The 22,137-nt window shown below is 40.3% G+C and overlaps 1 protein-coding gene and 1 long non-coding RNA gene across 3 annotated transcripts; one reads left to right on the top strand and one right to left on the bottom strand.

Annotated features, from left to right (window-relative positions):
* Positions 1-115: 115 nt before the first annotated feature.
* Positions 116-2,362, top strand: LOC118483678. 2 transcript variants are annotated; one of them, XR_004871033.1, is made up of 3 exons: positions 116-895; positions 1,381-1,453; positions 2,021-2,362. It is a non-coding gene; the product is annotated as an uncharacterized LOC118483678 (long non-coding RNA). The 2 variants fall into 2 exon arrangements; XR_004871032.1 differs by having other exon boundaries at positions 116-1,453.
* Positions 2,363-3,272: 910 nt separating this feature from the next.
* Positions 3,273-4,868, bottom strand: LOC110890716 (feruloyl CoA ortho-hydroxylase F6H1-3). Its single transcript, XM_022138340.2, has 2 exons — positions 4,295-4,868; positions 3,273-3,939 (listed from the first exon to the last, which is right to left on the bottom strand). Exons 1-2 carry the CDS (start codon positions 4,789-4,791, stop codon positions 3,366-3,368), a joined length of 1,071 nt encoding a protein of 356 aa, XP_021994032.1. The 5' UTR covers positions 4,792-4,868; the 3' UTR covers positions 3,273-3,365.
* Positions 4,869-22,137: the final 17,269 nt, after the last annotated feature.

Raw genomic sequence — 22,137 nt, 5'->3', positions numbered from 1 at the left:
AAAACAACATCAGTTATAAACCCACCGTTTCTGGTTACAAAAAGAGAAGACAGATCGCGGAAGGAAACAAGCCCGGTGGTCCTACGTCGAGCAAACAATGCCGGTAAGTTTATCACCTTCCAGGCTCAAAACAACATCAGTTATAAACCCACCGTTTCTGGTTACAAAAAGAGAAGACAGATCGCGGAAGGAAACAAGCCCGGTGGTCCTACGTCGAGCAAACAATGCCGGTAAGTTTATCACCTCCGATTTGGTTATGAAATCAACAGATCGATGTCATGCAACAACCTTTTCGGCTGAATCTGCTTTTAGTGGCGATGTTTGTTCATGTTCCGGCCAGAATAGGGTTCCGTCCGTTATCCGGTCACCCGTTTTCATCTTGGATGGTGGATGGACGGCTCTTGTAGGTGATTGGCTTAGCTGGGCGGTTCCCCTTGCAAATAGATTGTATCATTCTTATTCGTTTTCAATATATCATGTCGCTGATGATTTTCTATTAGGGTTTATGTGAGTTTTCCTAATCGCTAATGAAGGTACTAAATTATATGAACTCATCATTCTGCTTATCATGTGTACATGGATGATAAGAATTTTTTTAGATACAAGGGTTTAGGGTTTTTGCCATTGAATTTTCTAGAATTAGATGTGAAAGGCGCCGTTTATGCAAAATCAATTGTTTGAGCTATGGACTGAAGGCAACCTTGGTAGAGTAATAGTTACCAATTTTTGGTGGTTTAGCAACAAAGGTGACCAGGATGTGGAGATAGAATCAACGGTGGTTTTAGTGTACTGCCATAATCAGTGGCGGAAACCATCATCTCAGATGGGTTTTCCAAGACTGACAATGGCGGCTATGTTTGGGTACAAAATCCTTACGCCTTGGCGAAGTTATATGGTAATTGCTAAGCCTTCTGTTATTTTAACTCTTAGTATTGGTATGTTGTAATTTGTTGCTGTAACTCTTAGTTTAAGTACAAAATCCTTAGGCCTTGGCGAAGTTATATGGTAATTGCTAATTTGAATGCAGATCTGAAATAAGAATGCGATCAAGAAAGAACATACTTGCTGTAAGTGTTGGTATTTGATGTCCCGTAACTGATATGGATTTTTTAACAGAAAAAAATCATGCTCACTTTTGAAGCTCATTATCAACAAAACAGATAATGTCATGTTTTGATGTTCACTAGAGTGTAGTTTAACTTCACATTAAATAGATTATTTGCTAATAAAGACTATATAATGTAGTTTAATGTTGATCAATTACAAGTTTAGTCCTTTTTAAATTGTGGGCACATACTCTTGTATAGAAAATGTCATTAACATTCAGCTGCAGGTTTGATTGTTTGGATAGTATATTAACATATCTCAACTTTGCAATAGGAGAAGAGAGAATTACATATGAACTGTAGCCATGTGACTACCACAAGAATGACGAGACCCGTTGTCACTTCTGGTTTGTAATTCTTTTGGATTTTACTAAAACAACTTCATGGTAAATTTGAAGTAGTTTTTATTAACATTTGTTTTTTAAAGTTCTTAAACGAAAAAAAAAAAAAAAACAAACAAACAACATAAAGGTAATTTATATCCTTTTATTGGCAAGAATTTGGCTGTAAAGGCACCTTTTTGTTCCTATCTAAGCTCTAATAAAATAAATGTTAATTCCTAGACAATATTAGGGATGAGCAAATGGCACCCGGTACCGGTACCGAACCGGGTACTTTTCGGTACCGAATCCGACTTTTGACATTTTCGGTATAGGTATTAACCGGTTTTTACCCTCAAATACCGCTACCGTACCGGTACCAAACCGTACCGTACCGGGTATATTCGGTATCAGTATTTTCGGTACCGATTGGTACCGAGCTCATCTCTAGAAAATATATGTATTTATGAGTAGTTATCAGACTAGATTTAGTAGTTATCCAAATATATATAAGTTTGCTTAGCAAAATATTATACAATGTTGGGTTGTAGCTAATATGTTTTTTTTTTTCTCAAATAAATGGGTGGACGGTAGGAAATCTAAAAGCATTCCGCTGTGTATTATGTGCATGAGTCTCTGGACGCTGTGGAAAGAATGAAATGGTTTGGTTTTTAGAGGTTTGAAGAGATCGGCTGATAGAGTGCGCGAAGACATCATCTCCTCCTTAGTCAATTGGTGGGTCACTCTAGGATCCCTTGTGTATCATGTAATTCTGTTTTGTATTTTTTTTTCTCTTCCTGTATCCGGCTTGCTGGAGGCCTTTTAGCTTTTTTGTTTTTAATGCTAAGTCGTTTAAAAAAAAAGTCAGCAAATGGGTATGAAGTTGTGAAGAATCAGTATTATAACATGATATAGAATCAAACAGTTTCACTTAAATTTGACATTGCAGATTGTTTTTTTTTTTTTTTTTTTTGTGTAACAAGTCATGCTACACAACTTGCATTTTGTAGTTTTCTTATCAACAAAAACAGTATATGTGTGTTGTTTATTTTAGAATCAAACCTAACAGCTTAGAACATTATTAAGAGGTTTAATCTGCCGCCAAGAATGTGTTATGATTCAACCCTAACCAAGTCGATAACGTTTGCTGTTTAGTGCGCCGCAAAGCGCGCATGGTTTAAATACTAGTTATTTTTGAAAGTTTAAGTTGGAGTTATACCCAAAATAGTTAGGTGATCATATTACCCATAAAAATGTTACCTTTTCACAAAATTGGGTTATAAACAAGCCAATTTTCTTATCTTATAAATAATATGCGCCTTTAATAAAAAAATATTTTATAAAAAAACACAGCTCGTCTAATTTTGTGCATGCAAGTTTTGGGTAAACAGTGACCTAATCTTTTTTAAGTTTCGATATCTCTCCATATATTATAAATAATATACGCCTTTAACTCAATAATTTTATTTTTCTGTACAACATTCGTTTGTTGTATTTAAAAACAACTGAAGACATGCTTGCGTTTAATTTTTTTCTTGACATTTCATCATACCTCGTCGCAACACATGGGTTCCACCCACTAAATACGAGTTGCGTTTATTTTTTTCTCGACATTCCAATATGAATATTATTGAAAACAGAGTTGTATTTGAAATAATGGTTCAGTGATGAATCAGGCCGTATACCAATCGAACAAAAATGGTAGCGGTATTGGTGTTATTGAAACCGATATTGATATTCTTTGTTATGGTTTCGATTGATGCAAAACACAACTTTATATTTTGGATTACATGATAGAACTTTTGTGTAATAAAACCATTATAAATAAACTTTTTTTAGTCGTTGAAATCGAGTCTTACAAATTGTAACATTCACGTATCAACACACCCACTAGTTATATCTATATTCAAATTCATAACGTATGATAATCAAAAAATGATCAAACCTTTGCGAAATCGATTGTATCCTTACCGTTATGTGGTTTCCTGTAAAAATGCTTCACATAATCCGAATACAACACATGCTTATACAAAGCCTTCTCCCCTCTAGCGATCACTTGCGGCAACGGCCCGATGACATCGCTTGGTCTTGGGTTCACGAATATTGGCACCGAAACTCGATTCTCTAGTCCGTTAGCAACCACATGATGTTCGATGCTTTTGTATCGACCGTTGCTCATGATTTGAAGCGCGTCCCCAATGTTGATTGTCAAAGAACCCTTGATAGGTGGGACATGAACCCAATTGTCACTATCGAGTTTTCGAACGTAAAGACCTCCCGTTTCGTCTTGGAGGAGGATGGTTAGGGTTGACACGTCTGAGTGGCTTCCCACACCGACGGTGAGCTCGGGGTTGGGACATATCGGATAGTAGTTTAGGTTGATGCGTCTCGAACCCATGAGAAATGGCTCGTTGGTTTCATCGAGTTTTGGTATGTCAAGTCTTGTGATTAGCACTTTTAATAGTGTCTTGATTAATGCTTCGGACTCTTTCAGATATTCCAGAAGTTGATCCCTACACCACAAACAAAAAGGTAGGGGGTGTTTATAAACCTTTGAAACCAATTAAAGGTGGAACTGTCTTTTCCAAAGCAAGTCACCAGGTTGGCTAGTTTGAGATCCTAACCAGTCGTACAAACCGAACCGACCGTTTAGTCTCATGTATATTATATAAGGACATGATCATAAGAAAAGTCATTATTATTAAAAAAACCAGAAAACTTTATATTATATATACGTGTAACATATCATATGTTGCATATTACATATATGCAAAATATGATCATTACCTTCATGTAAAGTTGTAAACCAAAAGCCCGCTAGCTATATAGCACGAGAAATCCCACTAGTTATATAACGATATGATTTACCTACATACGGATGGCCAAAAGGCAGAGGTTTCATCATCTGAAACATAGAAACAACTAAGATAATCTTTCCACTCATATACTTTATCAACTTCCGGAATAAAGCTCGAAACGAGTCGAACGTTTTTGGTCGAACTATTCTTGAACAAATGCCTCTTTTTCTCGTCAGCAGGCAACGAAAAAAACCCTTTCGCAGCCTCCTTCACGTCATCAAGAACCCGAAGGGGAACACCATGGTTAACAACTTGAAAGAATCCCCAATTCTCGGCTGCATCACATATCCGTTTCATCACCTTGGGATCTTCCCAATCCGACATGTCAATCACTGGGATTGACTCGTGGTGCACCACTTTGGTCATATCAAGCCTTTTTTCGCGCGGTTGGATGAATAACTCGGGCAATGTTTTGAACCTAAGTTCTGATAGACCCTTCACACCATGACCGTCATCGACCACAAATGTTTTGATTCCTTTGTTGTCATTGATCAAAGGTACTGCCATTGAAACAAAATTATTGTTATAGAAATTAAATGATGTTATAAAGATAAGAAAGTTGAAGTTAGCCAATTGGTGTGTGACAAATGAATAGGTTATACTTATAGATGAGATGACTAAGGAATGAGGATATGCACATCCTTATACTTACCGAAAAGTGTTGTAAACAAACAAACAAATAGTTTTACTAAACGATAACTATAAACATTAAAAATGAAAAAAGATCTAGAATTGGTTGTTACAAATTATGATTTCAAGGCACGCACGTGCATGGGTTGTATCCCAATCACCATACATATATTACTAGGTATGTATAACTTCAAGAAAGGTGAATCTTTTTTTTTTCCGAACGGCAAGAAAGGTGAATCTAGTTTTTTTTTTTTTTTTTAACGACAAATTTGAATAACTGATAGATCACTAGAGTATCATCGTGCTATTAGCGGATCCATCCGATCATATCCATCTTCGTTAGGCATAATGCCTATACACCAATTCAAGAGAAAAACCCAATAAATATGAGAAAAAACCCCTTATGGAAATCGAACTCAGGACCTACTGGGTTCAAAGTCTTATCCCACCCCAAGAATCTAGTTTTTAAATGTTAGATCGGTTTAATTTAGACTTTACCTATCTAACTTTAGCGATCTAAGATTCCAATAATGGGATTAATACATATAAATTACAAATGAATTACAAATGAATCAATTGACTATTGATTTGGATTATTAACAACTGGATTTGTGTAGGACTATAGGTTAGTTATATCAACTCTATTGTTTATTTTACCAAATCTTTAAATATTGGTATCGCGTTCTAGCAAAACTACATCATCCTCAAAAACTCTTGCTCTAGCGACCGGTGTGACACAAATGTTGTGGTCCAGTTTCGAACATTGATAATTCCATGTTTTTTTTTGAGTAAGTTGATAATTCCATGTTGCGGCAGGTGTTGATCTATTTCGACTACACAAATCTCTTTTCACATGTTTGGTGGATTTATAGGTGTGGCTTGAAAATCTTCTTGTCGAGATCCTTACAAGGTTAATGTCAGTCAAGGTAGGGTTCGGCATTGTTTGGTGCAGATGTCGAAAATTGTTCAGCCATTGTAGCTTTCTTGTAGCGAGGTAGAAGACAAATATATTGTTTGGATTTTCATTTTTATTTGTTGTATCTTTCTCTTGCAAATAATATTTATCACACAAATGTTTTATTCGGAAGTGTATATATCTAGTGGTGGATCTTGAACTCTTATATAGGCGGGTCGGAAATTTTAAAGAAAAAAAAATAGGGGAGACCGGATTCAATACATATAAAATTTTAGTTAAAATTTACACCTCGAAACGAAAAAATAGGAGGGTCAGGGTTCCCCATGGCCCTAAGTAAAATCCTCCTATGTATATATCTATCAAATTATTTAGATCAGCAATTTACGATTTTGGCCTTTGTGGTTATGTCAATTTAGGGCATGTTTGACTAAGCTTATTTAAGTGAAAAAGAAGTTTTGTGAAAATGACTTATTGACTTATGACTTTTTAAAAATGTGTTTTTAAAAAAAATGTTTGGATTAGCTTATTGGGTGGTAAAAGCCAATAAGTCAATAAGTTGGTTTTTAAAAAGTGTTTAGCTTAGCTTATGGATGTAAAATGACTAAAAGGGACAAACAAATAATATAAGGAGTGTTAAATCAGGGGTAATATGGTAATTTGGTGTTTGAAAAGTTACAAGCTAATCAAAAAGTCACAACATGTTAACTTCTCAAAATATAACAACAGTCTAATTACTAATCGGATATTATTGAAAATAAGCGTGAAACTATCAAAAGGGTACTTTACTTCATCACAAGTGCAAAATTTGAAGTTTTTAAGTAACTACATACCGGTTAACTACTAAACAAGTTTAAACATTTAAAAACACGTTTAGTAAATTGTTTACATCACATCATTGTCTAACAAAATTAAATTAACGCGGAAGCTTCAAAAGTGCGTGTTCGGTTCTTCAAAAATGCTTGATCGCCATCCGGAAAGTCCCCATTGTCACCTAATGGTCAAAACCACATAAAGTATTAGTTTTGACGTTAATATAGTGCGTATAAACAAGTTCTAGCATCAAAACATGAAAAATAAAACAAAATTTCAAAATTTGTCGCGTGCCGCGGCAGTTCTCGCGTGTCGCGGCGGATCAAGGTGATCCTGTCGCGTGGCGCGGGGAATACCATTTTCCAGTAGGTGCAGGTTTTTGACCTGCATTTCCTGACAGCTCCGAAAATTCAGTTTTTCGACTTCAATTGACCATAACTTTTGACTCGTAAGTCCGTTTTAGGTGATTCTTTTTCCTATATGTCTGTAAATTCATTACCAACACACCTATTCAATTACCACACCAAAAATTTTATTTACGGGCCGAATGACCAAAAATTTCTAAACCATTATTCGACCCACTCTACTTTTACTCATTTTGCTACCGTTTCAATAGTAAGTCTAAGGCGCCTTGTACCCAACAACCGGGGCTTATTATCATCCGCATTTCCTTACTAATCTCATGGCTTCATGCTATTGTGATTCTCACACCCCCAAAATCCACCTGCGGATAACACCCGCTTCGAGGGCGTGACTGACCAGGATCCAGCCACCAATTATACTGAATAATTTAAGTTGATAACAAAAGTAATACTTACTAACCATAGGATTAGCAAATATCAAGTTCAGAGTTTAAGGTTTCAAGTTCAAACAGTAATAAGTAGCGGAAGCATAAGTAAAGTAGTAGTTAAACAAGTTCATAGTTCAAAATAAGGTAACACCCAACACAAGGGTGGACAGACACTACTCGTTCCCAAGCAGCAAGCTCCTTCGTCAATGGTTACCTGCAAAGCATGCAGTAAGGGGGTCAACAATAATGCTGAGTGAGTTCACTAGTTGTCCAGTTTTAGTTTACCAAAAACTTAAGTTGTTTAGATAAAGCATTTATAATCACGTTGTGGGGAGCTACCCCACCTGTAAGCTCACTAAACTGTAGATACCAAAACTGTTGACGGAATATAAATATTCGTGCCCCGAGTCAATGTCTATCGTCATTGACCATGTTGCAAGGTCTACTAGTTCACGCCCGATCTCCCCCGGTCACGGTGTGAGGTTGTCAAACCTAATAGCGCTATCAACTAATAACCCGTTCGCCCCCGGCGATTAATCGGTACTGTAAGCAGGGACTTAAAGTGATAGAGTTTCGTTTAGCATGGCTAGTTGTGATTTATAAATAGTATCCAAACGTATCTCCCCCGGAGATAGTAATTACCCATTCTGTTTTCCCCCGGAGTAATGGGTCAAAAGTATTTTCCCAAAGTTGGTAGTTTGTTCGTGTCCCTCCGCGGGACGCATGCTTTTAGTGTGTGAACTCACCTTGGGTTGCTCGGCAGATTAGGTCACTTGTCAAATACGTTGGTCACCACGTCCTAACATGGTTACCGGTATAGGTCAGGTTTGGTGTACAAGCATTCACGTAAAAACTTACACATAACTAACACGTATCATGCATACAAGTAAACAGTGGGTTACTGGGCCGGCCTTATCATTTACGAAATCAAACAGTAACACATAGTCCAGTCAACAGATAGCCCATATTACACATATCGGCCCAATAACCAAAATGGACAGCCCACTCGCAACCAGGCGGTCTCGGGTCGCAACCAGGAGGTCTCGGCTTGTCACGTTGTGGTTGCGAGTCGCAACCGCGTGGTCTCGAGTCATCACGCTGTGGTTGCGAGTCGCAACCGTCGTAGTCTCGAGTCGCAATCGTGTGGTTTCGAGTTGTCATGCCATGGTTGCGAGTCGCAACTGCGTGGTCTCGAGTTGTCATGCTATGGTTGCGAGTCGTAATGCTGTCCCTTTCATGTACACGTGATGATGCAGATGCATCAGTCCAATTTGTACCAAGTAATCAGGCCCAAATCAGGAAACAACCAATAAGGTTTCTACTAACACTTTTCCTAATCTGACCCTTAAACCAAAATAGATCAAACTTTGCCTTTTTGAAATCTTCAAACCACATTCAAACAAGTTCATCCTATATTCATAGTTTTCTAGGGTTTTCACCTTAACATAATCATACATTTTTGAACCAAAAATCACATATTTCTAGCAAGATCATCATGCAAGAACAAGAAACATACATTTTTGTAGCCGAAATCTCATGTTTAACAACATCATTTTTACAAGAGACAATGAAGCATAGATTGGTTGGCCATAATCATTCTTAAACTACCATTTGTTAGTCATTTTAAACATGTCATCAAGCATTCAAACATAGTGGTTTACACATAATGCCAAACTCATAAAACATCCTAAAAAAATCATGCATAATGTTTCTAACCAAACACATTCTAGTTCATGAACATTTCATTCATCAAACATGTAAGGCATCTACCACACAAAATAGAACACTAACCGGTTAGAAGAAGGAGGAAAATAAAGGAAGAAAATGAGAGAAGATGAAGTGTCCGAGTGATGGTCTTGACCGAGTCCTTGTCCGAGATCCTTGCTTGGTCCGAAAGTTGGAAGAGATGGGATGTTGTTTGGGGTTTCTAGTTGAGAGAGAAATAGAAGGAGTGTGGATGTGTGTTGTGTAACAAATGAAGGAAAGTGGGGAAATGTTGGGGATTATATACCAAGTGTCAAGTTGGCTAAGGGGTTTTCGGCCCAAGCCGGTTACGGCCCAAAGGCCCACTCGAGACCGAGTGGCCCACTCGCAACCGAGTGGTTGCGAGTCATGGTCTCGGGTCGTGGTCTCGGCTCTCATAAATATATATAATACGTACATACAACACACATTATGCAAATAAAGATCACGTTTTCATTTAATAACCTTTATATACTCAAAATATTACAAGGTGTTCGTTCGGAAAAACCTAGAGTGTCACATTATCCCCAAGTTTTAAGAACTTTCGTCCCGAAAGTTAAAGCAGCCACTGTCAAGCTAGAGTGTTTCAACGGGGTGTCACATCATCCCCCCGTTAGTTTGGAATTTCGTCCCGAAATTCAGTTGTAGCTTCAGTGCTGGGGGTTTCGTTTGGGAACAACTGGGGATACTTGGACTTCATCTGGTCTTCCCGCTCCCAGGTAAACTCTGGGCCGCGCCGTGAGTTCCAACGAACTCGCACGAGAGGTATCTGGCTACGTTTGAGGGTTTTGATCTCTCGATCCGTAATCTCAATCGGTTCCTCAGTAAAGTGTAGCTGTTCATCAATAGTGAGTTCCTTGAAAGGAATTATGAGTGTTTCATCTGACAGACACTTTTTCAGATTAGACACGTGAAAAACATTGTGCACTGCGCTCAGCTCTGCAGGCAGGTTTAATCTATAAGCAACCTTACCGATTTTCTCGGTAATTTCGAATGGTCCAACATATCGTGGATTCAGCTTGCCTCGTTTACCGAAACGAACCACACCCTTCCAGGGTGAGACTTTAAGTAGAACCCGGTCCCCGACCTGGAATTATAGCGGTTTCCTCCGCTTATCAGCGTAGCTTTTCTGACGGTCACGAGCTGCCGCCATGCGTTGTCTGATCTGGGAAATCTTTTCCGTTGTATCTACCACCAGTTCTGGGCCTGTGAGTTGACTATCACCGATTTCCGCCCAGCAGAGAGGTGATCGGCATTTACGACCGTACAATGCCTCAAAAGGTGCCGCCTGAATGCTAGTGTGGTAGCTGTTATTGTAGGAGAATTCCACCAGCGGTAGATGTTTCTCCCAGTTCTTGCCAAAATCGATCACACATGCTCTAAGCATGTCTTCCAGGGTTTGGATGGTGCGTTCAGACTGCCCATCCGTTTGTGGGTGGTAAGCGGTGCTCATGTCCAAACGTGAGCCAAAGGATTTGTGCATAGCTTGCCACAACTCGGAAGTAAAACGAGCGTCTCGGTCGGAAATAATAGAAGTTGGCACCCCGTGCCTGGAGACTACTTCCTTTAAATAGATTTCCGCCAAGGTAGAAAACTTGTCTGTTTCCTTAATGGCCAGAAAGTGTGCAGACTTAGTCAATATATATACTATCACCCAAATAGTGTCATTCCCGCGTTGGGATCTAGGTAGCCCCGTAACAAAATCCATGGAAATTTGCTCCCATTTCCACTTCGGGATTTCGGGTTGCTGGAGTAGGCCTGCTGGTTTCTGATACTCGATCTTGACTCTTGCGCAGGTCAAACATTTGCTGACGTAAGCTGCTATGTGAGCTTTCATGCCAGGCCACCAGTAAGTAGTCCTTAAGTCGTGGTACATCTTATCTGAACCAGGATGTACTGAATAACGGGACTTATGGGCTTCGTCCATCACAGGCTCTCGTAGATCTCCGTAAAGTGGGACCCAAATGCGCCCTGCCACAAAGTAGGCGCCGTCTTCTTTCTGTTCTAGTCGCTGTCTTGATCCTCGCAGGGACTCAGCCCTGACGTTTTCCGGTTTCAGAGCTTCAATCTGAGCATTTCGAATCTGGGTAGGGAGATTAGACTGGATGGTGAGTTGCAATGCCCGCACGCGCTTGGGCGTAGTGTCCTTTCGGCTGAGGGCGTCTGCCACGACATTGGCCTTGCCCGGATGGTACTTGATGGCGCATTCATAATCATTCAGAAGTTCGACCCATCGACGCTGTCGCATGTTTAATTCCTTTTGCTTGAAGATATGCTCGAGACTCCTGTGATCGGTGTAAATGGTGCACTTGGTACCGTACAGGTAATGTCTCCATATCTTAAGCGCAAAGATCACTGCTCCTAGTTCCAAGTCATGCGTAGTGTAGTTCCTTTCGTGTGTCTTGAGTTGTCGAGAGGCGTAGGCAATAACTTTCTCGCGTTGCATTAACACGCAACCGAGCCCATGAATAGACGCATCACAGTAAACCACAAAGTCGTCAGTGCCTTCAGGCAACGAGAGAATAGGAGCACTACAGAGATTATCCTTTAGCTTCTGAAACGCGGTTTCCTGAGCTTCACCCCATTTGTAAACCATACCCTTCTGAGTAAGAGCCGTGAGAGGCTGAGCGATCTTTGAGAATCCCATGATAAATCTTCGATAGTATCCTGCTAGTCCTAAGAATTGGCGGACTTCAGTCGGAGTCTTAGGGGTAGGCCAATTCTTTATAGAGTCGATCTTTGCAGGGTCGACGTGAATTACATCCTTGTTAACCACGTGCCCAAGGAAATGGACTTCTCGAAGCCAGAAGTCGCATTTCGAGAACTTGGCATACAGTTGCTCACTGCGAAGAAGTTCGAGGATAAGGCGTAGGTGCTGTTCATGCTCTTCTTGACTTTTCGAGTAGATCAGGATGTCGTCTATAAACACGATCACGAATTTATCGAGGTAGGGTTTGCATACCCGGTTCATGAGATCCATGAATACCGCAGGCGTTTTGGTCATTCCAAAGGGCATAACGAGAAATTCATAATGACCATAACGAGTTCTGAATGCAGTTTTGGAGATGTCTTCATTACGGACCCTTAACTGATGGTAGCCTGATCGCAGGTCAATCTTAGAATAGTAACTCGATCCTTGCAACTGATCAAATAGGTCGTCGATTCGCGGGAGAGGGTAACGATTCTTGATGGTAACCTTGTTCAGCTCACGATAGTCAATGCACATTCGGAACGTGCCATCCTTCTTCTTAACAAAGAGTACCGGTGCTCCCCAGGGCGATGAACTAGGACGGATAAATCCTTTATCCAATAGTTCTTGTAGTTGCGTCGAGAGTTCCTTCAATTCTGCGGGGGCTAGACGGTAAGGTGCACGAGCTATGGGCGCTGCTCCGGGAGCTAGCTCGATTTGGAATTCGACCTGACGGTGGGGAGGGAGTCCAGGTAATTCCTCAGGAAATACCTCAGGGTAGTCACGTACTACCGGAAAATCTTCAATCCTCTTTTCCTTTTCCTGCGTGTTGGTGACAAGTGCTAAGATAGCGGTGTGCCCTTTTCGTAAACACTTCTGGGCTTTCAAGAACGAGATAACGCCGGAGATTTCTCCGCCTTTGCCACCTTGTACAATGAGGGGTTTGCCAGAACGACGGGGAATACGAACTGCTTTCTCTTGACAGAGGATCTCAGCGCGATGCTTGGATAACCAATCCATACCAATAACGACGTCGAAGCTTCCAAGAGTAACAGGGAAAAGATCGATACTAAATGTCTGACCAGACAATTCTAATTTGCAGCCTTTGATAACATGTGAGGCCTCGTTGTTTCTACCATTAGCTAACTCGATGATATGATGAGAACTTAGTAACGAAAGCGGACGCTTAAGCTTCTTACTAATACGTAGGGATACATAACTAGCATCGGCTCCAGAATCAAATAATACAGAAACATAACGATCATCGAGTAGGAACTTACCCGCCACGACATTGGGGTCATTCCTTGCTTCTCCAGCTCCAATCACAAAAGCCCTTCCTCTAGCACCATTCCCAGCATTGTTGTTCTGATCGTTGTTTCCAGCTCCCTGATTGTTGTTGCGGTTCTGGTTTAGTTCAGGGCAATTCTTCTTATAGTGCCCCTCAGCTCCACACTGGAAACAACCCTTGGCATTCCTGTGATGTTGTTGCTGCTGGTTCTGCCCCACGGGACGTGGACTCCTACAGTCTTTGGCCTCATGCCCCATTTTGTTACATCGCTGACACTGACCTTTCACACACTGCCCACTGTGATGTCGATTGCACTTGTTGCACTTGGGGTGGTTACCGCGATAGCCACCCTGTTGTTGAGTGCCCTTGTTGCTTTCAGTTTTCCTTTGCTGCGCTGGGGCCTGAGTGGGGTTAGCATCCTTGCTTTGATTTCCTTCCCATTTACGCTTGTTGTCACTAGAAGTTCCGACAGTAGCACTGATCCTTTTGGGCAACCTGCCCTCTTCTACGGCCTGATCAGTAAGTTTGTGAGCAAGTCGAACAGTCGGCTGAATGGTAGTGTGGTTGGCTGAAGTTACATGGCTTCGAATTTCTGGAGCCAAACCCTTGATGTATAGTTCGATTCTTCGATACATAGGTCGAGACATATTTGGGCAGAGAGCAGCATAATCATTGGACAGCTTGGTGTAAGTTTCAATCTCTGACCCAACCATCTTAAGCGCATAGTACTCGTTCTCAAGCTTGTGGATGTCATCCCGGTGACAGTACTCCTCCTTAATCATGTCCTTGAAATCCTCCAATGCCGTAGCATTAGCAGTTTCCAATCCAAACATTTGAATTTGCGCCTTCCACCAAGAAAGCGCGTTTCCTTCAAGCGTAGCAGTAGCAAATTTCACCCAATTCGCAGGGGGACACTCACAGACAGCAAAGACAGCTTCAACTTTCTCTATCCAGTGCAGAAGACCTATGGCACCCTCAGTGCCGTTGAAAGGGAGAGGCTTGCAATCCATGAAAGTTTTGAAAGTACACACGGGTGGTTGCGCAGGTGCATGCTGGCCTGTTCGTGAGAAGCGAAGCGTATAGACTTAGAGGCGAAAAGACGATGTGGCGGTAGGATCTAAACATCCTAAAACAACGAGCTTACCTATAGGGTGAGCTGCGAAAGCTGCAGCCACTGTGTTAAGCAGGTTAGTGAATTGAGCCTGAGTCATGTTGATGTTTCCTCTTCCGCGTCCACTCATTGTCTTCATAACCAGAAAACACAGTATGAGTGTGATGTTGTAGCGAGGATGAGACAGAAGGGAGAGGTGTATCTATCTAATTTAGGCACACCAGTACGTATAGTAAAACAGGAATCATAAGGTAAGCAAACAAGTAAACACTGGTCCGAGCTATGAGGTCAAATGTGTCGAGCCTTGCACTTGGAGTGTAGTGTCGTCGCGAGTCACGGGTTATAGTCTGGTTTTCTCCAAAAAGATTTTTCCCCTTTTTAAAACCAAGTTCACTATAACCAATGGCTCTGATACCGATCTCTCACACCCCCAAAATCCACCTGCGGATAACACCCGCTTCGAGGGCGTGACTGACCAGGATCCAGCCACCAATTATACTGAATAATTTAAGTTGATAACAAAAGTAATACTTACTAACCATAGGATTAGCAAATATCAAGTTCAGAGTTTAAGGTTTCAAGTTCAAACAGTAATAAGTAGCGGAAGCATAAGTAAAGTAGTAGTTAAACAAGTTCATAGTTCAAAATAAGGTAACACCCAACACAAGGGTGGACAGACACTACTCGTTCCCAAGCAGCAAGCTCCTTCGTCAATGGTTACCTGCAAAGCATGCAGTAAGGGGGTCAACAATAATGCTGAGTGAGTTCACTAGTTGTCCAGTTTTAGTTTACCAAAAACTTAAGTTGTTTAGATAAAGCATTTATAATCACGTTGTGGGGAGCTACCCCACCTGTAAGCTCACTAAACTGTAGATACCGAAACTGTTGACGGAATATAAATATTCGTGCCCCGAGTCAATGTCTATCGTCATTGACCATGTTGCAAGGTCTACTAGTTCACGCCCGATCTCCCCCGGTCACGGTGTGAGGTTGTCAAACCTAATAGCGCTATCAACTAATAACCCGTTCGCCCCCGGCGATTAATCGGTACTGTAAGCAGGGACTTAAAGTGATAGAGTTTCGTTTAGCATGGCTAGTTGTGATTTATAAATAGTATCCAAACGTATCTCCCCCGGAGATAGTAATTACCCATTCTGTTTTCCCCAGGAGTAATGGGTCAAAAGTATTTTCCCAAAGTTGGTAGTTTGTTCGTGTCCCTCCGCGGGACGCATGCTTTTAGTGTGTGAACTCACCTTGGGTTGCTCGGCAGATTAGGTCACTTGTCAAATACGTTGGTCACCACGTCCTAACATGGTTACCGGTATAGGTCAGGTTTGGTGTACAAGCATTCACGTAAAAACTTACACATAACTAACACGTATCATGCATACAAGTAAACAGTGGGTTACTGGGCCGGCCTTATCATTTACGAAATCAAACAGTAACACATAGTCCAGTCAACAGATAGCCCATATTACACATATCGGCCCAATAACCAAAATGGACAGCCCACTCGCAACCAGGCGGTCTCGAGTCGCAACCAGGAGGTCTCGGCTTGTCACGTTGTGGTTGCGAGTCGCAACCGCGTGGTCTCGAGTCATCACGCTGTGGTTGCGAGTCGCAACCGTCGTAGTCTCGAGTCGCAATCGTGTGGTTTCGAGTTGTCATGCCATGGTTGCGAGTCGCAACTGCGTGGTCTCGAGTTGTCATGCTATGGTTGCGAGTCGTAATGCTGTCCCTTTCATGTACACGTGATGATGCAGATGCATCAGTCCAATTTGTACCAAGTAATCAGGCCCAAATCAGGAAACAACCAATAAGGTTTCTACTAACACTTTTCCTAATCTGACCCTTAAACCAAAATAGATCAAACTTTGCCTTTTTGAAATCTTCAAACCACATTCAAACAAGTTCATCCTATATTCATAGTTTTCTAGGGTTTTCACCTTAACATAATCATACATTTTTGAACCAAAAATCACATATTTCTAGCAAGATCATCATGCAAGAACAAGAAACATACATTTTTGTAGCCGAAATCTCATGTTTAACAACATCATTTTTACAAGAGACAATGAAGCATAGATTGGTTGGCCATAATCATTCTTAAACTACCATTTGTTAGTCATTTTAAACATGTCATCAAGCATTCAAACATAGTGGTTTACACATAATGCCAAACTCATAAAACATCCTAAAAAAATCATGCATAATGTTTCTAACCAAACACATTCTAGTTCATGAACATTTCATTCATCAAACATGTAAGGCATCTACCACACAAAATAGAACACTAACCGGTTAGAAGAAGGAGGAAAATAAAGGAAGAAAATGAGAGAAGATGAAGTGTCCGAGTGATGGTCTTGACCGAGTCCTTGTCCGAGATCCTTGCTTGGTCCGAAAGTTGGAAGAGATGGGATGTTGTTTGGGGTTTCTAGTTGAGAGAGAAATAGAAGGAGTGTGGATGTGTGTTGTGTAACAAATGAAGGAAAGTGGGGAAATGTTGGGGATTATATACCAAGTGTCAAGTTGGCTAAGGGGTTTTCGGCCCAAGCCGGTTACGGCCCAAAGGCCCACTCGAGACCGAGTGGCCCACTCGCAACCGAGTGGTTGCGAGTCATGGTCTCGGGTCGTGGTCTCGGCTCTCATAAATATATATAATACGTACATACAACACACATTATGCAAATAAAGATCACGTTTTCATTTAATAACCTTTATATACTCAAAATATTACAAGGTGTTCGTTCGGAAAAACCTAGAGTGTCACAGTGATTATTATCGCCATCGCTAACTATTAAAACACAAACACTACATATTACACCACTATTCGACCCGTTGGCTCATCTTGTGGAATCCTCCAATATAATGACTACCAAACGGTTTCTTGTCGATTCTTAACCTATTGATTTAGGCAACGAACATGGTCGCTACAATTGTAACACCCCGTGTTTTCGAAAGTCAAAGTCAAAGTCCAAGTCAACTTTGACTTCTTTGACTGTAGATAGTCGATTTTATATTTTAGTTGTATTATGTGGAGTAAGTGTTGTAATCAACAAGAATCGAGGTAATCGAATGTGTTTTAATGCGAACCGATCTACGACTGTGAATGATAGGAAGTAACAATGCGATAAAGATAACTAATCAGTAATCAAACCGATCTAACAATCAATCGAACTTGAGACTCGAATTATGCGAATTGTGGTGTTGTTATACGTGTGTGTGTGCCTTATGTGTTACTTGTGCGTGTTTACTTTATGTTTGGTGTGGTATTCAAGCAAATCAATCGAAAATCGAATCGAAACTCGAAAAGCAATCGAACCCAATCGAAACCGACATCGAAACGTGACTTATAGGAGATTGTATGTTAGATATAGTAGTTGGGATTAAAAGTAATTTGACTAGGAACTCTATCGTATCCGTATCATCGTCCATCGAAATCGAAACGTCGAAAATCGTCGCAAAATACTCAAAGTGTGTGGCGGATCGAACAGGAAGCATCCTGATCGAATAGGCCAGCCGATCGGCTAGCATCATGCCAGCCGATCGAGCAGCCCACTCGATCGGAGCTCCCAGCCGATCAGCTGCCACTTTCCTCTTTTGGAAGCCTATAAATAGGGCTGTCATTGTCATACTTTCCATTTTTGGAAAGCTCTGACCGAACCAGCTATCTTCTTCACCTTTTTCTCAAATTCTCTCAATCCCGGTAAGTTTTCACTCTAAATCTTGTACGTTTTTTATCATTACTTGATTCTACACCTTTCTATCTTTCAAAACTTGGATTCTAACCGTGAAATCACCAAGATCTAAGTGTTCTTGGGTGATGTCATCATGGTGTTCTTGAAGAACATCATGTTTTGGCCTCATACCACTATGATTAGCTTAGATCTAACCGATTTCCACATAAACAAGTTAAGATCTATCAAAGATCTAAACATCCACAAGTTGTGAAGGATTGAAAGGAGGAATTCCAACTTTCTTTCAACTCTTTTACACTCAATGCCTTCAATCAATAGAAATGGAGCTTGCACCGGCTAACTAATCATTCAAATAGTTAAAAGGTTCAAGATTCGGGTTCTATGAACAAGGTTCACCGATTTCGGGTTAAACTCTAAACCGACATTCCGAACCGTTCACCGGCCGGACTTGGGTGATTCCTGTTCGAGCCAAGGGAACAAGTAGGAACGAAGGTTATCATAGTTCAACACGTTGTCAAGATACCTTGAAAGAATGACAAATAAACAAACAGCCAAGTGTTAGACGAAAGGCCGACCAGGTCAGAAATGCTAGCCGAACGGCTAGGCTGTTCGAACAGCCCAGCCGATCGGACATGCCAGCCGATCGACCGGGCCAGCCGATCGGCTAGCACATGGTCCCACACTTTCAAAATCTTATGAGGTATAGTATTGAGGAAGTAGTGTTCGATCGAACATGTCACTCGATTGGTAAACATTACTGTTCGGATCATGAGATACTATGCTTCAACACTTAATCGTTTTCACAACTCGTTCGTAGTAGGGAATGCCAGCCGATCGAACAGACTGTTCGATCGAGTGACATTCAGTTGAGGACCACTTCTGAAATTCCTAGCCGATCGAGTGAGCTAGCCGATCGAGCGAACCGCTCGATCGATCGACTTGAAAGGTAGGAACACTTCAGTGTTCTCAAATGCTGCAACGAAAACTTCAAAAGTTCAAATCCTCACACACAAACACACCAGAGGAAGAAACAATCCACTCGAATGGTCCAGCCGATCGAGCCTATCGGCCGATCGAACGGAACTGTCCAATCGGATATACCAGCCGATCGAGCCTACCGGCCGATCGAACGGGACTGTCCAATCGGATATACCAGCCGATCGAACAGGCCGTCCGATCGAACCTGCCGTTCGATCGACCAGCCAATTCGATCCATTCACACTTGTTTACTTTCCACGTTACTCATTGTTGTGCTATCGAACTATTCAGGCTAATCTTACTCTCAGCGCTCCCTTCAATCCATAATCAACCACTGTGAGTATACTCGAACCCTTTTTGCTTTAGCACTTTTGGGTGTTACATACGTTACTTAACAAAATCACAATCAAGAACACCATTCAAACTATTTGAACGCTAACCGATTGCATGTATTACGTGATTAAATGTATGCTTGTTATTATGTTTACACGTGGAAAGCTGTCTACCCGCCTTAGCAACGTAGTACTATAGTTTGGACTCAGCGCCCGTTCACATGGGGGTTGTTAAGGACAATCAACTTGCATGATTTACGGTGGTGATCATGTATTGCGAACTGTCTCGGACAGTCAACCCGCAGTCACTGGTATTGATAGGTCCATGTCGATAATTTACATGCATCCTTGCTATCTGTGTATGTGCTGGTTATGCGTAAACTATTCGAACTCTATATGCTATTATCAAACTTGTATGCTCACCTTTACATTATATGTATTGACTTTATTTTAACGTATGTGACAGGTGCTTAAGTTGCTAGGATGCTTAGGTGCATGGTGATGAAATCAAGGCTAGGGAGTCTAGAAACAATAAACATTTGTCTGTAATAATTAAATCTGAGTTGTCGGAACGGAATTACTTGTCTTGTTGCTTTCTGTGATAACTTGCTATTTATTTGGGACACGGTATGGGACGTGTCATTTAAACTGAATTTATATAATAGTTGTTGTGGAAAACTTCTGGACAATCTGTTTCGCTCAGTGCCGCGCCCCGATGATTCCGCCATCGGTTGGGGTGTGACAACAATCTACGCAACTTCTATTCTACAATATGACTATGCATAATTTTAATGACAATTCACTTAATGTAACGAGTCAAGTTACATACCTTCAAAGCACGCCCTTCAAATGCAAGTCACCACCGGCTTGTCCGCTCGACGCTCCGGTATCCTTTCCTATAGAGTTCAACCATAGTATGTTTAGAAGTCTTTTTTCAAATCATATATCGCATAATTTGCCGAAACATCACAATTACGCGGTTTAACTTTAAATTTCAGTTTTAGGCCTTCTTTGAGACAATTATACAAACACTTTTAAGGGCAACAATTTACATAAGGTATTAACAAGTTCATGACTTGTCATGTAGCCCTAAATTTTCATCAATCAACTACCTTACATGAATATTAGCCTCTAGAATTCTGAAATCACTTCACATGACAATTTCACTAGAACAACCCCCAATTTCCTAGGGTTTATCAAGTTCAACTCAACCCACTAACCACCTACAATGGTGTTCATGAATTTTGCTAGAATTAAGTATGATTTCTACATATATGTGTCTAGGGTTTACTCCTAGACACTTTAATGTTCTTATTTCATCTACATAACACACATGCATTATCAGATTTCGAATTCTCTAAATTCATAAGAATTTCAAGTAGAGATTTTCTATCAAATTTCACATACCTTACGACCCCCTTGCAATGGAGATCACTAATCTTAGCTCGGATTTCGTTTTGGATCAGATTTGAACCTTCAATCTATGAGTTTTGTGGAAGTTAGGGTTTTGAAGAACCCTGGTCCCCCCCCTCTTGTCTGTTCAATCTCAGCACACACACAAGTGTGTTTGAGTTTTAACTTTTTTGTTTTATTAATATTAGTTTTAATTTAAACACTTTTGGCCCCTCAACTATTATTCGGTTCTTATTTTTAGTGTTTTAACCCATTTATAAGTCTCTACAAGGCTTTTACCTAACTAGGTTATTTTAATCCTAGTTAGTTTACTTGTTTATTTACCAATATTTTATTTAAAATAAATGATTTACATTTTCGGGGTGTTATACAAAAACTCCTTTTTCTTTTTTTCAAAAAGTCATTTTAAACACTAAAACTCTTTTTTAACTTTTTGATTAAGTCAATAAGTCAATAAGTTGGTTGTAAAAGCTTAGCCAATCCTATCAGCACAAAAAGTAACCTTTTGACACACTAGACCCTAACATCATTTTTTTCTAATATTATTGGCTTCTACCATTACCTCTATCCATGTTATTCGTTAAAATCCAGTCATTAGTGCTCGATTGGTGCTTATGTAAAATTAGTTGTTTCGTTATATTGTATTTGACTAACCAACTGGGGTGTCCCAGTTTGCCAGTCCCACCCTTTCTCTCCTCAGAGACCCGGGTTCGACTCCAGGGAAGGTCACCAGCCTCCCACCTCTTTCATGGGGAAACGGATCGACTCGGTATAGGGTATTAACCCCTAGGTGGCTATGGGGCTAAGCTAACCTGCGGAGTGTCACACTCCGGCGGTTGGGAGGACCGTGGAATATCCCCCTATATTGTATTTGAAATATTTTTAACTAGTATTTAACGGAAGAAACATTCATGTGAGTTATAAGATGTTAAACGGGTATTGAAAATTATTTGATATCGTTTTAATGATTAAGACAAATAAATACACTATCATATTTAAATATATTTTCTATTATTAGAAGTTGAAATACATACATGATATAATATACAGAATTAATTACTACAAATATTTCTATGCATACATAAACGTTGGATTTTATCTTTGCAAGTGTAATTAAAATTTATTATTATTGCTAGTTTATAGGTCCGCGTATTACACGAGTTTGTACAATATAAATGATATAGTTATATAATCCTTAAAAACTTTATATTATTAACAATCTATGTTATTTAGTAACGAAACTTTTTATATACGAATTTCCATTACCATATAAACGTTCACACAACTAACTTGAATTTATCACAAAAACTGACCCATCTTAATTAGTAATACTGAAAATACCATAATAGTCGTGTATTATAAAAGTTGAATACTGAAAAACATGTAATAAACAAATTTATATATTATTAATATGAATGAAATTGTGTATTGCGTTACATATAACAATGTATAAAT

Source organism: Helianthus annuus, chromosome 11 (genome assembly GCF_002127325.2).
Source record: "Helianthus annuus cultivar XRQ/B chromosome 11, HanXRQr2.0-SUNRISE, whole genome shotgun sequence".
NCBI lineage: Eukaryota > Viridiplantae > Streptophyta > Magnoliopsida > Asterales > Asteraceae > Helianthus > Helianthus annuus.
This window is presented reverse-complemented; position numbering and strand designations above follow the sequence as displayed.